The sequence below is a fragment of the Tachysurus fulvidraco genome, chromosome 20 (genome assembly GCF_022655615.1).
Source record: "Tachysurus fulvidraco isolate hzauxx_2018 chromosome 20, HZAU_PFXX_2.0, whole genome shotgun sequence".
NCBI classification, from domain to species: Eukaryota; Metazoa; Chordata; class Actinopteri; order Siluriformes; family Bagridae; genus Tachysurus; species Tachysurus fulvidraco.
In genome coordinates this window covers 6,403,910-6,423,850 of record NC_062537.1, presented here as the reverse complement: position 1 = coordinate 6,423,850, position 19,941 = coordinate 6,403,910, and the positions used below count along the sequence as shown (strand labels likewise).

Sequence of the window (19,941 nt, the reverse complement as noted above, 5' to 3'; positions counted from 1 at the left end):
ACACATACAATATATATATATATATATATATATATATATATATATATATATATATATACACACACACACATACATTATATATATATATATATATCACACACAGGTATTTCTTATCTGTCAAATTGCAATCAAATATCAAATTTTGGATATGTTGAATGTGTAGATTTTATTCGATTCATGCTAATAGTATAGATTTAACTTTTATATTCACGTGTAAGTGTGTGTATATGACACACACACACACACACACCCTCTGTGTTTATTCGACATTACCTAACACGCAATTGTGGGCGTGGCTTCCCCTTTCTCGTATGTTTATTGGTCGCACACAGTCTTCTATTCTCATTGGTCCGTAAACAATTTAACGTAGTTCCGCTAAAAAAAAAAAACAACGGTCTTCTTCATTCCAACCACGAGCCCAGAGGATACAAAGCACTTTTTTTTGTTGTTGTTTTGGTTGAAGGTTTTGTTTTGTTTTTCTCTTTTGGGGCTCTACTGATCCAATATGGCGGCACGAGCAAGGACGTTTCTGTCGTTGTTTTCTATGGCAACGAGAAAAAAAGTGCTAGGCGGCTAGTTCGGCTAAGCTGTCATATGATTAGCGACTAGAACCGAACTGCCCGATTCCAATATGGTGGTTGGGTCGGTGGAAGTATTTGTCTTACTAACGATATCGTCGGCTTGCTGGTTCGGACCTGGCGTGTGGAGCCAAAACACCTCGCCTCTGGTCTTCGGCCTGCGACTGGAGGAAGCTACCGAGCGAGTGTACATGCGCGAGCGCGTCCTGACTGCAGCGCGTGGCTCCACGTTTAAGCTCCGGTTGTTCGGTTCCTACTTGCTGAACGGGACCTCGGGGCCGTGGGTCGCGTTCGCGCAAGAGGATGCAACTGAAGACGCGTGTAACCAAGAGACATTGCGCAATGCCTCTGATTTCCAAGTGAGCGGAAAGTTTAAAGCGGATGACGAAAACGAGGGCTTAATAACAGTCCGAACCGAAGACACGAGCATCTCTGATGAGGCAGAGGATGAAACTCATCCGGTTTTTCACTGCTTGTGCGTGTTCAGTGGGGAAAAGTGGCAGTTAGCGGCGCGGGATAGGTTCCGTCTAAAAGACCCGGATCTGCCACCTGAATGGATCCCAGCATGGGGTCTGGCTATAATTATTATCTTAGGAGTTCTCATATGTTCACTGATACGATGCCTGAATCTTAGTTTGCTTTGGCTCGACCCTCTGGAGCTTTATGTGCTACACAGCTGTGGCTCAGAAGATGAGAGACGCCTGGCGAAGCGTCTGGAGCCAGTTCGGAGGAGAGGAAACTTTCTTTTGTGTTCTCTGCTGTTTTTGTGTTCCTTAGGCCACTCTGTGCTTGGTGTGATCTTCTACCGTACCGTCGGCTCCATCCTTCCAGCTGCCTTTGCATGTGCTGCACTCATATTCCTTGTCGCAGAGTTGTTGCCCCATATCATAAGCTCGGGTTATGGCTTCTATCTTGCTCCGGGTCTAGTATGGCTGGCCCAGTGCTGTCTGATCATCACATGCCCCCTGTCCTGCCCCTTAGGGCTCTTTTTGGATTTGACACTTAAGCGTGACGTGAGCACTTGTGGAGTGCGTGAGAAGGTGATGGAGCTGATCCGGACAAATGTCAATGATCCATACAGCGAGTTTGTCAAGGAGGAGTTTCGCCGTGGGACTCTCAGGAGCAAGACGGTGGAGGACATCCTGACGCCACTGAAGGACTGCTTCATGCTCCCCTCCACGGCCGTGCTGGACTTTAGCACCATGTCCGAGATCATGCAGTGCGGATACACGCGTGTGCCTGTGTATGAGGAGGAGCGCTCCAACATTGTGGAGATCCTGTACGTCAAGGACCTGGCCTTGGTGGACCCTGCTGACTGCACGCCAATGACCACCATCACCAAGTTCTACAACCACCCGCTTCATTTTGTCTTCAATGACACCAAGCTGGACGCCATGCTCGAGGAGTTTAAGAAAGGTGATTTTTTTCAAGTCACGCTCTCAAAGTCTAGGATGTTGCATGTTTATCTAGGCAACAGGTTCCCAGCCTTGGTACTGGAGTACAACCTTTTTTAACATACACAATCTTATGCTTTCCTGTCTCTAGTTTTAGAGAACGGAAAATACTAAACAGTTAAAGGGTTAGAGACCTGTGATCTAGGTCATGGAAGATGATAATCTGGTAGTCATGCATCCATGCAACTGTACAGTAATCTGAAGTTAAGTAAAAGTCTGATCAGTTCTTTTGAATGATGTTACCAGTCACACTGACTAAATGCATTTGCAAAGAAAACTAATGATTCTTTGTGAAGCACTCCACTCATGACACTGTCTTGCTTCTACCAGGAAACTCCCATCTGGCCATAGTGCAGAGGGTGAATAATGAGGGAGAAGGAGACCCCTTCTATGAGGTGCTGGGTCTGGTCACCCTCGAAGATGTGATCGAAGAGATCATCAAATCGGAGATCCTAGATGAGTCCGACGGCTATAGTGAGTATCTGGGTTGTTACCTTGTATCTGAGGTCTAAACGTTGTAATGCATTACATCTAAGACTTGTTTGCGCCCTTGTTCTCCCACAGTGAATATGAAAGTGAAGCGTCCTCATCCTCAATTGGAGATGCCTTTGGAGCCCCGTGCAGTGCAGGAGGAATTCTCTCTCTTTAAACTCCCTGAAGGCGAGGCAAAGATCCGCACATCTCCTCAGCTTCTACTTGCTACACACCGCTTTCTCTCCAGAGGTCTGAACATTGTATTTTTATCCCTGTTTTTATTTATTTATTTTTCTTTTATCATCTGTGTGCTGCACAACTCTGTTCTGCGACTATATTGACAAACTGCCTTTAAAATCTCACTAGCAGTCTGAAAGTTTCAAATTTCCCACATTTCTCATGTTGTTCAAAATGAGTAGATGTGAGCTGCTAAACTGCGTCACAGGACTGAGTTCCAGTGCTGCAGAAAGGCAATGTGCTAATCATTTACTCAGAGCCAACACCATGTTCTCTGAACTTGAGTAATTTTGTGTGTGTGTATTTCTGCGGAATGAGTATTATGAGTTTATTTTCAGCTCCACCTAGCCCTTAGGCTAAGTATTATGTGGAATGTTTGTAAATGTTGATTGATACTTATTTTTTCTGCAGTAAGGGAAGGTTTAATATTATTCTTTATTATCATTGATTATTTTAGTATTCACAATTTTTTTTTCCCCCCAAAAAAAACATTTGAGTTAGTTTGACTTTACTGAATCAGTGCTTAGCAGGTCATCTCTACAAAGCTATACTAGAAGCCATAGACATGTATGTACTTGCAAACAAAACTGTCTCTTCTCTTAGTCATAGTCTTCTCTTAGTCATAGTCTGCTTAAGACACGCGTGTGAAAGTATAACTTTACCTCTTGAGTGACTTTCACTTTCAAAGTAGACTTCCAAAGTAGTTGTTATGCTGGTGTTTGTTTCTTAAATGTTGCATCTTTATGGAAGATATCAAACCTAGTTTTTACTTCCATGATTTCATACTGTTCCTTTTTTTCATGTATCTCTCGCACAGAAGTGGAGCATTTCTGTCCACAGCGCGTGTCAGAAAAAGTCTTATTTCATCTCTTACGGCATCCCAGCGTCAATCAAGAAGTAAAGTTTGACCCAAGCAACAAAATGAGTGCTGATCACTACCTCTATACACGTAATCATCCGGTGGACTACTTCATTCTGTTGCTGCAGGTGAGCCGGGCATTGCCATATCTCCAGTGAGATATCAAAACCAAAGACTGTGTACATAAGTTAGAGTTCCAGTATGCCCAGTACGGCACAGGCCTCGGATCCAGAACACGTGCAGTTATTAAAGCCTTAGCAGTGGGTCGGAAGGAGTTTTATTGCCAGGAAATAATGTTAGAGCTTTACATTAAGACTGAGCTGATGTTTCATAACTATCTGACACTAAGCGTTTAAATAATGTAAATACAAGTACTGGATGTAAATAGTAACTGAAAATATATTGATAAACAACATATATATTCCTTTTAATATTTCTACAACCTATAAGAAAAGCTTATTTTCTCTGTTTATGAAGCACATTAATCTGAAGTGAAAATATGTACTATAAATTATGTAACTTATTCCTAAACTAAACCTTAAACTAGAAATTTGCCCTGGGTCTCATTTGCTAGTATTGGAATGGGTGGAGTTAATAACGATTACTGCAGTCGGCCACTAGGGGGCCTCGGAGACAACGTGCATTACTGTATATGTGTTTACTGGCATGTTAAAATAAGATTATTATGTGCAAAGCCACTTATATGGTTTTAAAGTTTCTGATTTTTCTTTTTGTCATTTTATAGTTGTAAACATGAGCTGTAATGCTTTAGTGAGCTACTTTTAAACACATGTAAGAAGACACAAATGCTTGAGTTGTGTGGGCAAAAACACAGCAAGCTCTGGCGCTGTCTCTCTCTCTCCCTGTACACGTAGCTTCTACCTGCTAATGTCTACATGCTGGGCTTGTCTTCCTGATGTTGAGCGCCTTCACCACTTATCACAGCAGGCTGAACAATGACAAATATAATGCTTGCACCTGAGGGAGTGACGGCAGGGAAAAGGGCTGCCTTGCACTAGCATGTGTAGTATATAAGAAGTCTTTTAGTACAATAGGCAAACATTTCTTTACAGAGATGCTGAGTTCGAAAATATAAAGGAACCCTGGAGATGCAAACAAAGCTTGCAAAATAAAGTGTAGAAAACAAGTTACATGACAATGAGAAATTCAGGGAAGTCATTTGAGTGAGTAGATTGAGCAGAATTTAACACGCAGTTAGCATTCACCTTCACCATGGTTATAGTATGGTGATTTACACTCTCAGCAGTATAATGAAGTTAAGTAATAATTCTTATGTCGTTTTAACTTGAGATAACTAGATATCCTCAATCAGCTCCGTGCCATATCCCTTTCAGTTACAACCGGAACCCCTGTTCTCTGATTAGTTTAAGGTTATGTCTAGATTGCTGTCGATTAAATATTTGAGATATAAATATATAATTTTTAATATCAATCAAAACACAACGCACAAGAAAAGGAAAAGTGTGCACTGTTTTCTCTGCTGCAGTTCATGTCCTCTGTCACAGGACGGCTCTTTACAGGTAACCTCCCAGTCCAAAGCAGTGGAACCAGCCGAGATACTGTAAATACTGGCAGGAAGGCGAGAAACATTATGACCAGGATGATGTGTGAGAATTACACACAAACAAGAGAGAGAAAAGCACAAGAGTTTCTGGTGTTTTTTGTTATTGCTAATGAAACAAATGTGGGGTTGCAACTGAACTGCCAGGAACGAAATCTCAGAAATCAAAGAAGTATAGAAGCACAAATGATTGAGAATACTTTTTTTGTGTTCTAATGATCGGTCTTGTGTATGTAGGGGCGTGTGGAAGTGGAGATTGGAAAAGAGGGTCTAAAGTTTGAGAACGGAGCCTTCACATACTACGGGGTGTCAGCGCTGACTTTACCTTCCTCTGGTATGGTTCTGTTTGACGGAGGTTGAATTTGAGCCCCCTATAGCTGAGTTCTTTTGTCTGCTTTGCACAGCTCGGTTGTAGCTAATGGTAAGATTTGCTGGCGAATAAATAATCCAATGTATTTTCCTTCTAGTACATCAGTCTCCAGTGTCCACACAGCATCGCTCCCCAAGAGACACGTTTGAGCTGGGAGAAGCTACAAGCTCGTCCAGTTACTGTCCTGACTACACAGTCCGAGCCCTCACCGACCTGCAGCTCATTCGGGTGAGACACATCCCTTAAACTCAACTATGCATTATTTCTGAATCATCATGTGGATCTGACTGATTCCATCGGGATGTTTTGTGGTTGGCCAAATTTTCCACAACATAATGACATTAAATATACAGCCAGTCCAAATCATGGAAGAAATGATTGTTAGAAATCCAAATCAGTGTTTTGCACTGACCCTGGATTTGAACACCACTGAAACCTTGTGGTGTAAATTGAAGGTGTCCACCTCAAATTCCTCAAGAAAATGTTCTGCATGAACGAGTGTCTGTTTTATTTACACACACCTCACTTTTTTCGAAGTGTTTGACTGCGTGTTCTTGTAGCATTCTTGAAATAATACAAACGAAACTTCTAGAAATTCTCATGTTTGGTCATTATGTTGTGCGGAAGCCAACATTCTGTTTTCCTATTTAATTTTAATTGGTTTCCCTGTGGTACAGTGGTGGCTCAAGTGTTTAAGGCTCTGGGTTGTTGATCGGAGGATCGAGGTTAAAGCCCCAGCACTGCCAAGCTGCCACTGTTGGGCCCTTAACCCTCTCTGATCCAGGGGCGCTGTATCATGGCTGATGCTGTGCTCTGACCCCAACCTCCAAATTTGGGATATGTAAAGAAAGAATTTTAATGTTCTGTGACAGAATAAAGGCTTCTTGTTCTTGTTCTAGTTCTTGTTCTTCTTCTTGTTCTTCTTCTTCTTCCAAACTTTGTATAAAAATGCCTGTCACATGGTTTTCCTGCTCATTTCACACAGGTAACCCGCTTGCAGTACCTCAATGCCTTGATGGCATCTCGGGTAGCACAGAGCCCTGATCCTCCCGAGATTAAGATCCTTCCGAACAGCCAGACCAAACTCCTAAATGAGAAGAACGTCACCCAAGGTACGGAGCTGTGACTGAAGGCACGGACACAATCAACATAACATTTGGTAATGGACAGTAGTGCAAGCAGTGCAAAACGTTTCACTTTTAAACAACACCTCAGTAGAGCTCCAAAATTGTAGGCCCAGTGACTGTGAAGCCAAGGAAATCTCATTTTCTAGAAATCTCTGTGTCATTTAGAGTGAAATATCACTTGCGTGTCTTACGTTCTGATACATGACATCATTGTAAGGAAACTACTCGACTTTCTCTTTTATTTATATTAATGAAATCTTTTTCCTTATTTTTGCTCCATTTTCTTTTCTCTGGCAACCCCAGACTTTTCTCTTTACTTTTCCTTCTTTGATGCAATTGACAACTACAGTTAAGTGTCTGGAGGTAAAGGCATGTTCTTTGCTTAGCATGTGTTTGTGTGTGTGAAGCATCATTTCCCTTCACTCCCGCACATCATCCTGCTTAGGATATGACATTTTATTTGATTGCCACATACATTATGACAATCAAATCCTTCCTCACCCTTTAGTGAGGAAAACCTTTCATCCTGATCATGTTTTGCAGCTAACGTTTGCATGTAGTACAAATGAATTGCATCGTCTTGTGAATTGATGCTTCTCCAACCGAGACCTATAAGTTGCTGTGTTCCTGTTTCCCCAGTTTTAGACGCCCCTTCAGCTCTTACGACTCCAGAATTATTGACACCCCCAAGCACAAAATGACACTATTTGTATAAAATCTTTGAATAAATATTAATTATAGGTTGCCAGTAATCTTTAAAACCAGTGTTTTGCAGAAAGCTTTCACTGCTTTAATAAAGGATTGTTGCCATAAAACAGTATTGTTTCTATAGCAAATATTCTATGTTCCTTTTTACCTCCCTCATGCCATTGAAGTGTTCCAATACTTCTGGAGCTGACCATTTGTCCACGTTTCTACATATTTCCCTTCCCCAGTACCTTGTGTATGTGTTTTTCCACTTCACTACTCTGATGCTCTTGTGTGCAATGGATTGAATTAGGGGTCAAGCACTGAACAACATTGTTGTTATTATTATTATTATTATTAATATTACTCTGCTTTTGTTCCATAATAGAACTGTAATGAAACTATGAAATTCAGCAGAGTTGTATTTACACATATGGCGTTTGGCAGATGGCCTTGTCCAGAGCGACTTACGTTTTATCTCATTTTTATACAATTTAGGGTTAAGGGCCTTTCTCAAGGGCCATGTATCTAAACCTGTTACAACCACGGTGAGCAGAAAAGCATCTCAGACAAAACATAGCAGCTTGAGGTGAATGGGCTACAAAAGCAAGACCAGACATGCTTCTGCTCCTGTCAGCTATTAACAGGAGGCTTGAAGCTATCATGGTACAGACTGGACAGTCTGGACAGTTAAATACTGGGAAAAGTGATATTTCTTTTCCCTTTTAATCTTTAAGTGAGTTTGTGCCTATGTTTGCAAGGTCCTTCAGTATGCAGACCCTCTGCTCAAACAATGTTTTTGTTGAAATCTCTGTAGATCTGCACTTTCTTAAATTCTGGTACAAACAGCCATGCTACAGGTTTTTTGTTGTTGATTTGTTTTTTTCTTCAATTTTTACTCCCCCCGCCGTCCCCCGACCTTATTTTAGACCTTGTGTTGCTGCCACACGATTGGCAGAGTAGTTAACTCCATCAATGATTAGTTGTTCATATTGAAGTAAACAGATGCTTAGCCTCTACAGTTTTAGATATCTTTATATCTTTACAATTAAGTTCTATTCCATTGGTTTATATTGTGAACAACAACATTGTAGAATTCCATGCCTCTCGTAAAGTGGATAGTGATTCTATAAACCAGAAACAAGTTCCCATTTTGGAGGATGAAACTCATCTGGAAATTCTTTTTCTTTCTTTCTTTGTTTTCTTGCATGACAGAGGATGTGAACATGTGAGGGCTTGCAGTGGAATCTAATGGATCTCTCACTTTCTGAGGTTTGCAGGTACAAGCAAGAACCTGGAATGCACGACTGATAGAGTAGCTCCAGGCCAGACAGATGCTGTTTGATCTAACCGGGTTAAGCTTGGACAAGAAATCAGTTTTAACCACTGATTTGATTTTTGCAGTTCTTCTTACTTTCTTGTGTGTGACATTCCCAGATTTCATTCTCCGTTGGTGCTTATACTCCCTTTTGCTGTGGGCGTGTTGGGTTTGTTGGTATCTGCGGCATCGCCATGTGTTAACGCCTTTGCTGAATTTTCTTTAAGTGATTCAAGACATTTTAAATGGCAGAATGGGCAGCAGGAACTGCTCCTTTTGTTGGTTTGCCTATTTTATTTTCTTAATCATTGATTTAATCTCTCTTTTTAAATCTTTCTATCTGTCATAACCTGCATCACAGACTTGCAAAGTTTTTCAAAAGGTTTAAACCTTTTAGTGTTTCTCTCTGATTGGTTACAAGGGGATGTTGTTATAGCCCAAAATTTCATAAGTACCACTTTTACATGGGCGCTTTTTTTTTTTTGTCCATACAACCTGGGAGTCATGTTGTCTGTCTGTAATACAGCCATGCTATAAAATTCAGCAGGTTGTGTACAAACATTTGGACATTTATCAAACTAAAAATAAGTTTCTCATAAGAAATCTCATTGTTTTATTTTACATATGAACAGATATTTTTCCTTTGGACTGTTTATTCATTACTCAGTTCATTAATCAGACCAGATTGATTTATGTGGTTTTTGTGTCATAAAATCGTCAGTTTTAAGAAAATGTTAGTGACAAAGTGACTGGTGACAAACAGCGATGGTTATGCTGTAGGGGTTAAATTGGCAAATCAATCCCAAATCCTTCTGACTGATCAGTTTTGCCCTCTGAAGGTTTTATGCTGATGGGTTGGGCCTCTTTCGGGGTAACCCCACCTCCACCGTCCACGAGGCATACGAGCACACAGAAAGGCTTTACAGTCACTAGATCTCATCTCATATGACTTAGAATACACTACTTGTGCCTCTTATTTTAATTGGAACTTTTTCACCTACACAATAGCAATGTAACTGATGGAATTAAAATGATCCCATGTTACCACTCAAGGACATTGTAAAAGGAAATTAACTTCTGTCTTTTTTTTTTTTTGGTTGTTTTTTTCCCCTCTTTGCCTGAAAGTATTCATGTAATGTGCCAATGTAGTGCTCAGTTACTGTTTATCTGGGACTTTAGTCTCTAGATGCCATGTTGATGCTGGAAAGTAAAGGGTTTTACTTCTTGTTTTTTTTTTTTTTTTAATCATTATTATTATTGTTGTTATAAATTGCATTCTGACTTAGTTTGTGTGTCTGATGTTGATGTATGATGTGTGCATGGAGGAAAATTACTCTAAAGACGGCTTCTTGTTGTAGGATTGGGGAACTTTGTTGTGTTTCCCTGACTGACTTTTTTTTTTTTTTTTCTTATCCATTACATAACCACGTTTTCAATCTTGTTTTATCTAACTATTGCATTTCAAGAGTCCAGAAATACGCACCTGATGTATCATATAAATTGGAATCAATGTCAAAGATGAATAATAATGCATATTTAATTATTAAATAATAATGCAAATATTTTTCGACTGGTAAAAAAAATGATAAAAAAAAACAGATTAAATTACCTTTCACAAATTAATGCATAGAGTAAACCAATTCGACTTCTAGTATATTTATAAGAAGAAATCTTTTCTTTTCTTTTTTTGCCCTCTTTGTTAGATTAGATGCCGCAGTGTGTTAGTGCATTTTTAATCATTATCTAATCTAGATTGGCAAGAATTGCTGGAAGACGATTTGGATATTTATTTTTATTTTTATTTTTTGATCAGTTATAAAACAGTAGTTGTGAAAGAAAATAAAAACATCAATGTGGAAGTTGACTTTTGCTTTTGTTTCTACTTTATGATCCATTAGATGGAGCCACAGATCACAATATAAACACAGACCATTGCGAATAAAGACAATAAACAACTGAGTTAAGGCATAAATCCAAGAGATCACATAAAGTCATGGACTAGTTTCGCTACATCATGGAAACTTTACTAAATAATGGAGGAAGAAGTTAATAAGAGCTATTTTAACTAATTTAACAGCTCTTTAAGCTTACATGGTATAATCAGTACTTTACCCTGGATTATACCTATACTGTAAATATATAATGAGTAATAACTATTTAACTATGTTGGCTATATTTTATGCTATTTCGTTATAATAATTTGGCGGTAGAGGAAAGTGTATGAACTTTAATAACTCTTTGGGATTTGGTTGATAGACCAGTAATTTAAACAGAGAGTTATGTAATCACCTTATGTAAACTAGTATTAACAGCTCTGTGGTTAATATACTATGTAGTATATATTAATATACTAAGGGGAAAAACGAGTAAAGTTCCTGTTTTTGTTTTTTATTTTTATTATTATCATTACTACCTAAACAGCCAAGTGCTTACCTAATACACTACAACATTACGTCACTTCCTTAAATTACAAAATTCTTAACCATGAGACAACTCTCAGTCTGAGCCAAATCATTCCTGTATTACATTGTGCTGTTATTTCAGAAGATTAACTTTCTACACAAACTAAAATGCATGGCCGTATATTTAGGCTTGAAGTAAATAAGCGACATAAGAACAGCAGGAGCTTGTTCAAAATTCAAAAAAGCACTTCAAAATTTCTAAGTCTGTGCAACTGGCAAACCTGTTCCAAGGGTTAGTTGTGCAATTTCCTCTCATTAAAAAAAAAAAAAAAAACCTAGCGCGTGTTTGTGGTTTAACAAAGAAAATTCCCCAATCTTAAGTTGTGAGAGTTCCATGCTGACAAATAAAAAAAAAAATTTTTTAAATCATTCAGGGCCTTCCAAAGTTCTGACATGGTTCAGACCTGATGTGACATTATTTCACTGGAATTGTACTGTACATTTAAATTAGGCTTATATTTATTTAACCAACAATCCTTTCCTGTAAATATACAGTATATTCCTTACGCATTTCCTTGATCCTTATTTTTCTGAAACTATATTTCCGCCAGTGTTCTGAAGAGACTTGATGATGCAATATGGCCTTGTTTATTAAAAAATCCCTGGCGTGTAAACAGCTTACGCAGGAAGCAACGGAACATTCACACATTTCATTATACTACCCTCCATTTGCTGACTGAGTCATTGTCATTAATGTAGGTGTGAAAAGAAATAACATCCTGTAACTTCACTGTGACACCAACCAGGATGAAACCAGATATTGAAACTGAATACAACTCTAAGTTATTTGGACAATTGTTATAAAATAATTTGTAAAAAAAAAAAAAACCACAATAAATAAAAAAAAAATCATCATCTGTCCTGTTATTTACCTATGAAATTAAATTTCTGGAAAAAGTTTCTGTCTGTCTCTTTAACTCACTCTCAGTTGTCTCTCTCTGTCTAACACACTCACTCATTGTCCTCTCTCTCTTCCTCTGTCTCTCTTATCTGTCATTTACTTTACATTCTCTCTGTCTCTCAAACACACTCTCACATTCTCAGTCTGTGTCTCTATCCCTCACACTGTTGGTGCCAACATGACTACAGACCTTACTGCAACATTTACTGATTTATTTATTCATTCATCATGTCCATTCATGAATCTTTAACCCTTTCAAATGGATCCTTTACTCCTGAGATTGTTGGTGCCTGACCACTGCAGAACACCATCCACACAAACTTTCACACTAGCTTTCACAACTAGGGCAATTTTGTGTAAGCATACCAGCACACACCTTGCTTTGGCTGAACAAGTTATAAACAGTAACCTGAACTCAGGATAAAACCAGGAACCCTGGAGCTTTGAGCTAAATACTGCCCTATATTTCCTGACACTAAACACTGAAGACGACATTCTCCATTGTGGCTCTATTATATATAATACAATTGTGGATGAGTAATGGCTCATATCCAGTTTCACCTAGAAACAGATACTCTCCTTGGTGTAATATCAGGGACATTTTCATTGTCACCAATATCTCTAAACATCAACTGAACATCCTTAATATTCTAATATTCTATTCTTCTACTCACAAGTGTTTAATAAAGCATTAATAAATGTAAAGAGTATATGATAAGGCACTAGTGCATAAACAAACAAAAAAAAAGAGTAGTCCTGAAAAATAGTGAAGATAAAATCAGTTGTATGTATATTTTGTATGTATATTGTGTAAGAATGTTTTCTTAAATTGCACTCAGCTTAAAGCCATAATTTTGCACTCCGGTTTCAGAAAGCAGGGTGTGGATCTGTGTTATAACGTTTTTACCCATTGCATAACTGACAGATATTCTTTGTTATTAATTTTTTAACATCATGACAAGGTGTGGCATCATCCTGAATGGTGGTGATTCATAATCCAGAGAAAACAGTTGAATAGTCTGGATATTCAACACACTTGTGTTGGCAGCCATATTACAGTATTAAACTGTAATGTCTACAGAAATACATTGTATTTTTCAGGAGAATGATAGTTTTGAATAGTTAGAATAGTTTTAAGGCAAGTTTTAAAGATTCTTTTCAAGCAAATAGCCAAAAATACAAAATAGCAGTGCAATTAACAATTATCCATGAACAGTGCAAAAATCTTAACATTCTTCCAAATGGAAACAGACAGAAGGCAACAACAGTTTTTTAGAACTATATTGTAAAATGACCCAGAAACTGGAAAAGCCTGAAACAAATGCGTATTAGCACGAGATCTTTAGCAGATTATTCAGTATAAAATGAGTAATAAAAATCCCAGAGTTGTACGAAGGTTAAATGGTAACTGTTGACGTGAACTGTTAAATATCAATGTTACAGGGTAAAAAATTTTTTTTTTTTTAAATCTAAAAATTAGTTGAGAACAGAGTGAACTGTTTGCGTGAGACTAAGCAAAAGTGTGAAAGGTTTAAAGTTCTGAGGACAAACAATTAGTGGGGGAAAAAAGACTATTTTATTACAAGTATTAGATCTAAATTATTAGATACAAATGATTTGTGATGAATATATTATTCATCACATTCAAAATTATGCTTGAAATAAAGCTTAAAAACAAAAACAAATTCATTCAAGTCTGACTGATCAATTATGTTTTCCTGCACCAAATACACTAAGCTTTGTTCCCTTTACATTGATCACATTACTTGTGACCTGTTAATGTCTCTACAGTGTAATATTGTGTTACAGATGAAGGCTGTTAATCTATAAACAATGTGTAAAAGATTCAGCTTATTGCAGATGCATGTTACTGTTTTACCAAAAGTTAGAAATGTTTGAAATTACCTGTGAATATAAAGGGTTATAGTGCATAATACGAACAGAGGAAGTGTTTTCTTCCTGATTACGAAATTACGAAAGTTGGAAATGGGAAAAAAAATGGCAGGCACTTCTAAACACAGTAAAAGGAGAAAAGAAAAAACCCTGGAAATACACAATGTTGTACATCTGCCTTTATTGCATTTCACACACTTTTACTGCCCTCATTCACGATTAGGAAAGAAACTATTTTACTCTATTGTTGGAAAAAGGTAAACTCGAGAACCCATAAGGTTGTCAATTGTACCTCAGTTGTCCCTCAAGGCACACCGTTTCAATTGATAGACGTGTTAAATCTTATCTGCTTCAGGTTTTCTAACCAGCCCAACAGGAGCCACAACTACTAGTGTTTAAACTATGGATTCTTGCAAAACCTGCAGCCGCACTGATCCTTTATAGATAAGCTTGGACCTCCATTATTTATTTGGCTCTATTTTCACGTCAAGTCAAGAGTCAAGAAGCTTTTATTGTCATTTCAACCATATATAGTTGTTGAAGTTCATAGTAGAGGGCTGCATTGCGATTGGGCTCCCGCGTGACCCAACGCAAATCTCGCGGGAGCGGGCGGTTTCACCTTTGCCCCGGGCGGGAGTGGGCGGACAGAAAATTTAGAGGGAGATCCGCGGGACCCGGTGGGATTTAGTGTGTAGCCTAATAATAAGAATGGAGTCAACACATGACGTTGAGAGGAAGATTAGTATTAGTATTGATTTATCTTATTTAAATGCAATCATGTTTAATTCTGTTATTCTGGACATTAGCCTGAACTAATAATTAGTCTGATCATTTGTATACAATCAAAATTTTCACAAGCTCTCAAGAAAAAAATCCGCGGGAGTGGACACAAACATTGCGGGTGCGGGCGGGAGTGGAACACGCAGCTTGCGGGCGCGGGCGGGTTCGGGTTTATAAAAACAGTCCCGCGCAGGGCTCGAGTTCATAGTATTTTGGACCTCTTTCAGATATTTCCTTTTTATTTCTAAAAGTAAAACGAAATGTCTATTAGGTGATGGTTCATTACAAACACATTACATTACCTGCATTAAAGCGTTTACCTAAAACTCTTCGACGTGTATGTATAAAATGTCCATCTCTTAAAAATCCATAATAAAAATGATTTTGCATACTTTTGATAGCATCCTTAATTTTTATGTAACTTCAGAGCCTTATACAGTATGTGATCTAGATGCCACAGACTAAATACTTTCTGACTTAGCACTTTGAGAGGTGGACTAAACCAGAGCCCACAGTTATTAACACTGTTTTTTCAGCAGCAGAACATAAGAAAAGTTATTATTTTACCACTTAGTTTAGTTTGCATTATTCAGTTTAGAAACATTGGGAATATTTCATCTTAAGTACATTTTATTTATTAGTATTTCTAAACCGATAATGTCCTGCAATAATATTATTATTATTATTATTATTATTATTATTATTATTATTATTATTATTATTATTATTATTATTCATTCATTCATTCATTCATTTTCTACCGCTTATCCAAACTTCTCTGGTCACGGGGAGCCTGTGCCTATCTCGGGTGTCATCGGGCATCGAGGCAGGATACACCCTGGACGGAGTGCCAACCCATCACAGGGCACACACACTCTCTCATTCACTCACACACACTACGGACAATTTTCCAGAGATGCCAATCAACCTACCATGCATGTCTTTGGACCGGGGGAGGAAACCCCCGAGGCACGGGGAGAACATGCAAACTCCACACACACACAAGGTGGAGGCGGGAATCGAACCCCCGACCCTGGAGGTGTGAGGCGAACGTGCTAACTACTAAGCCACCGCGCCCCCTATTATTATTATTATTATTATTATTATTATTATTATTATTATTATTATTATTATTATTATTATTATTATTATTATTATTATTATTATTATTATTATTATTATTAATGATAAACAAATTCTTTAAATTGTACCCTTATAAATAAGGGCACCTGCCAAGTGCTGCAAATATGCATGCATTCTTTGGGATTGTCTGGATTGTCAAACACCAAATTCCCGGTGACGTGACACATTGCGCAACCATTCATCCGCTTCCTCTCGTGTGAATTTCCCAACACTGAGTATAAATACAGAAGCACACAGACAAACTGCATTGACTAGCAGCTCAACAGACAAAAAAAAGTCTCACGTGAACAACTTCAAATCGCCTTTCCTAATTCGATCTCATTAACAACTGGTATGTATTGTGTGGATTTATATGTATGTGTAATAAATCTGTAGCTTGTTGCATGATTGATTGATTGATTGAATGCAATTTTATGTGTAATTTAATTTTGTTCTTTTTATGTATTCTTTTTAGAAATGGCTGGCGAAGATTTTTTAATGATGGAAAGGTAAGCCTTGTCTTATGTAATTTGAGTAATTAGTATTAATGCTGCTATGCTTAGTATTATAAAATACAGAACTTTTGAGAGATTTGTTTAACGTTAACACTGTTAGAATCTTATGTGAATATTTTCGAGTATGTCAAGGTGTTCAGTCACTCAGGTTATTTTGACTGTCCAGTTGTAGAAAGTCTTGTTGGATGAGTAGTTTAAGTGTTTGATTTTATATCAAATAAACAAACGTTCATGAATTCATTCTCTTTTAACAGCTACTTTAACAGCGACTGTGGATTTGACTCAGACGATGCAGATTTTGATGAGCTGGACTGCTCTGATCCTTTGGCCATGGTAAGTCATGGATACAGATTTGTAAAACCTCACCTCACCTCATCACACCTCGTTCCTTTTTACTGTATAAAAACCTGAGCTCACTGTGGACTCTGATGTGTTACAGAGCGGCAGATGTGACCTGCACAAAGGAATCCGTATCCAGGTCACCAAGGAGCCTTTTAGCATGCGCAGTGTTGCTAACGTTATAATCGCTCTGCAGAGGATGAAGCACACTCAACATGTTCAGTCCACAGAGTTCACTGACCAGGACCTCTTCACTATCTTCATGGAGAATGTGATTGAAGGTGGGGTTCAAAATATTTCATCTTATTGTACATGCATATATTCTTATTTTGCTCCAGTGATTTTTCTGCAATCAAACTGACTCATTGAGCACTGACACATCTCCGTCTTCCTCACACAGAGAGCATAGTGATCGATCTGAATTGTAGTGAATCCAAGAGTTACAGCATGCAGGACAAGACTGTGCAGTGCACAATATGTGACAAGTCTAAAAGGGCCTTGGTGCGAAGAGACAAGCTTCCTATACTGCTGGCCATTACTCTGAAAGGTGGAAATGAAGAGAATAAAGGTAAACTTCCAATACAAATCAGTGTCACTACTAACACTTTAGAGGAATTGATTCGGATTTAAAATCTGAGACGAAATTCAATCAAATCATTTAACCTAGCACCTGTAGTGTATTAAGATCTAACCTGATAAAGAGTCAAACTGAGCTCTTTGTCACTGCTAGGGTCTGAATTTACATTCTTCCAGTCATTAGCTTTGAACCTTCAACCTTAACAACTATACTACTATAACCACTATACTACTGCTACTACTGTTGCTCTAGGTTTCTGTGTTGTTCCTTTATCTGCTTCTTGTTCTATCCATCTGTCTATAAATTCACATCTGAAACATCACACCTTTTCAGTCTAATTCTTTCTTTCTACTGCATCCTTTTGTGTTTCTTGTCCAATGTATAAACCTCCAAGTTGAATTGACATTTAAATGAAGTGGATTATTTTTCGACAGCATGGTTCAATCTCTCAGCCTACAACCCACCAAACTGCAGAGGAAACACAAAAGGCCAGCCTGTGTGTTTGGGGATTGTGAAGAGCAACCTGTTTCTGTCATGTACAATGCAGAATGATACTCCTTTTTTAGGCATAGAGGTATGTAAACACAACCATCTAATGCAATGACAAAGCTTACATAATCATTTAGAGTTAACAAGTTGGCACACAGTGTTTCCATCAAAGTGATTCACAAGCAAGAAAGAATTCAGTCACAGCCTGGTTTCTTCTTCCTATTGTTTCAGAAAGTTCAGATTATACAGTAATACACACTGTTGAACATGTGCCAGAATGTGACATGATATTCTCAGTTCTAGTGGATAGAGGAAGATGTAGAGGTTTTATTAATGTTTTAATTAATCTAAAACATTGACATTAGTTGGTGTTAAGGACACTTTACCTAGTTTTAAATGTCTTTAAACTTTACTTTACATACCTATTTGTAAATGTAATACCAGTGGAAACTAAAGCATAGTTTAACAACTTTAACACAAAATATCTGATGCAGTAAAAGTTAGAAAACACAAACTTGTAATGATTATGATAGATGTAATGGATTCATTCTTTTGTAGGAGGTAAAAGACAAAGAGAGCCTAAAGATCATCAAGGAGAACGATGGAATGGAGCGCTTCCTTTTCTTGAGAAACGGACCCGGTGACTCGCTGAACACCTTCGAGTCGGTGAAATACCCGGGCTGGTTCATCACCACGTCCAAGGACGACTTTAAGCCAGTGCAAATGACACATCAGCAAACCAGCCACCTGCAGTTGTTCACTCTCCATGATGAGACAGTAGTCTCTCAGAATGAGTTCTGATTCAGAAAAACAGTTTCCAGAAAGTATGTACTAAGTACTAAGTGTAAATCTGGAGGCTCATTTTATGTTTAAGTTTATCTCAGCTCGAGATACCTGACTGTCTTGTGATTGTTGGTGGTTTCACATTAACCATATTTATTTAATTATATTTAAAATGTAACTTATTTATTATAAATTTTGTAAAGATTTTTTTACTCTAATTTATTTATATGTTTAAAAGTCTAATAAAATATATTTTTTTCAAATTTGTGGCATTGTTTAACATTTACATAAAGATGAAAAACCTGAGTGTAATTTAGGCCCTAACCCTAACCCTTGTCTTGTAATATAATAATCTGATTGAAGTTGACATCCGATCAGTGTGGACTATCTTCAGATCCATGGTGCATCCTAAAAGACAATGGCCAGAAATACATATAGTGAAAATAGTAGAATTATTTTTAATCAAAGTCAGAAGCACCTTTATTGCCAAGTACTGTGAGTTTACATATACAAGGAATTTGTCATGGTTTACTGGTCCATAGTTATACTGAACTAAAGAAGCCTAAATAAAAAACATAATGAAAAAAAACTATAAAACTATATTACTTTAAGAAATAGTAAAAACTAAGTATAAACATAATTATTTTTTCCCCAAAAAAAAAGAAAATACAATAGACACAATAGAAGCCTTAACTGTATAATAGAAATACATATAGAAATGTACAAAATGATGTACAAAAGTGGAAAATTGGAAAAAATCACAGTTTGAGGTAAGAAGGTAAACAAGTAGGAAGTATGTGGGGTTATTCGTTAATGTCCAAGGATGTGGATGAGAACATGATGATTCCTGGATATTAGCCTGGGTCAGGAGCCCCATCTTATCTGCCCATTTTAGGGTCTTGGAAGTGTACATAGCCTGAAGAGGTGGCAGATTGAAGTAATTGTCAGCAGAGTAAATGATATTCTGCAACCACCTGCAGTGTGTCGGGGTAATTCTGCTTCCATTACCACTGCTTTTCCCACATTGAGCTCCAGACCAATCCCCTCCTCTGATGAGCCCAAACTTCAATAGTTTGACAGACTGTTGGTATACAGGGAGAAGAGTCAAAGAAAAATAACCCAGCCTTGGGGAAACCGGTACTGACTGTCCAGGAGTTGGCTTACCAATCAGAAGGTTGTGAGTTCGAAGCCCATGTCCACCAATCTGCCACTGCTGTGTCCCTAAGCAAAGCCCTTAACCCTCAGTTGCTCAGTTGTATAAATGAGATCAAATGTAAGTTGCCCTTGATAAGGGCATCTGCTAAATAATGTAAATAAAATATAATGTGCTGCCTCCTGTCAGTCAGGAAATCTGTGATCTATCATCAGGTGGAATCGTGCACACTTAGCTGAGG

The 19,941-nt window shown here is 38.0% G+C and overlaps 1 protein-coding gene across 1 annotated transcript; it reads left to right on the top strand.

Moving 5' to 3' along the window:
- The first annotated feature begins 354 nt into the window (after positions 1-354).
- LOC113638421 (metal transporter CNNM3) lies at positions 355-18,810 on the top strand. The gene is made up of 13 exons (XM_047804459.1): positions 355-1,994; positions 2,363-2,506; positions 2,597-2,755; positions 3,561-3,730; positions 5,422-5,518; positions 5,652-5,782; positions 6,540-6,666; positions 16,320-16,353; positions 16,614-16,692; positions 16,799-16,979; positions 17,099-17,266; positions 17,710-17,849; positions 18,323-18,810. Exons 1-13 carry the CDS (start codon positions 632-634, stop codon positions 18,563-18,565), a joined length of 3,036 nt encoding a protein of 1,011 aa, XP_047660415.1. The 5' UTR covers positions 355-631; the 3' UTR covers positions 18,566-18,810.
- The last annotated feature ends 1,131 nt before the right edge of the window (positions 18,811-19,941 follow it).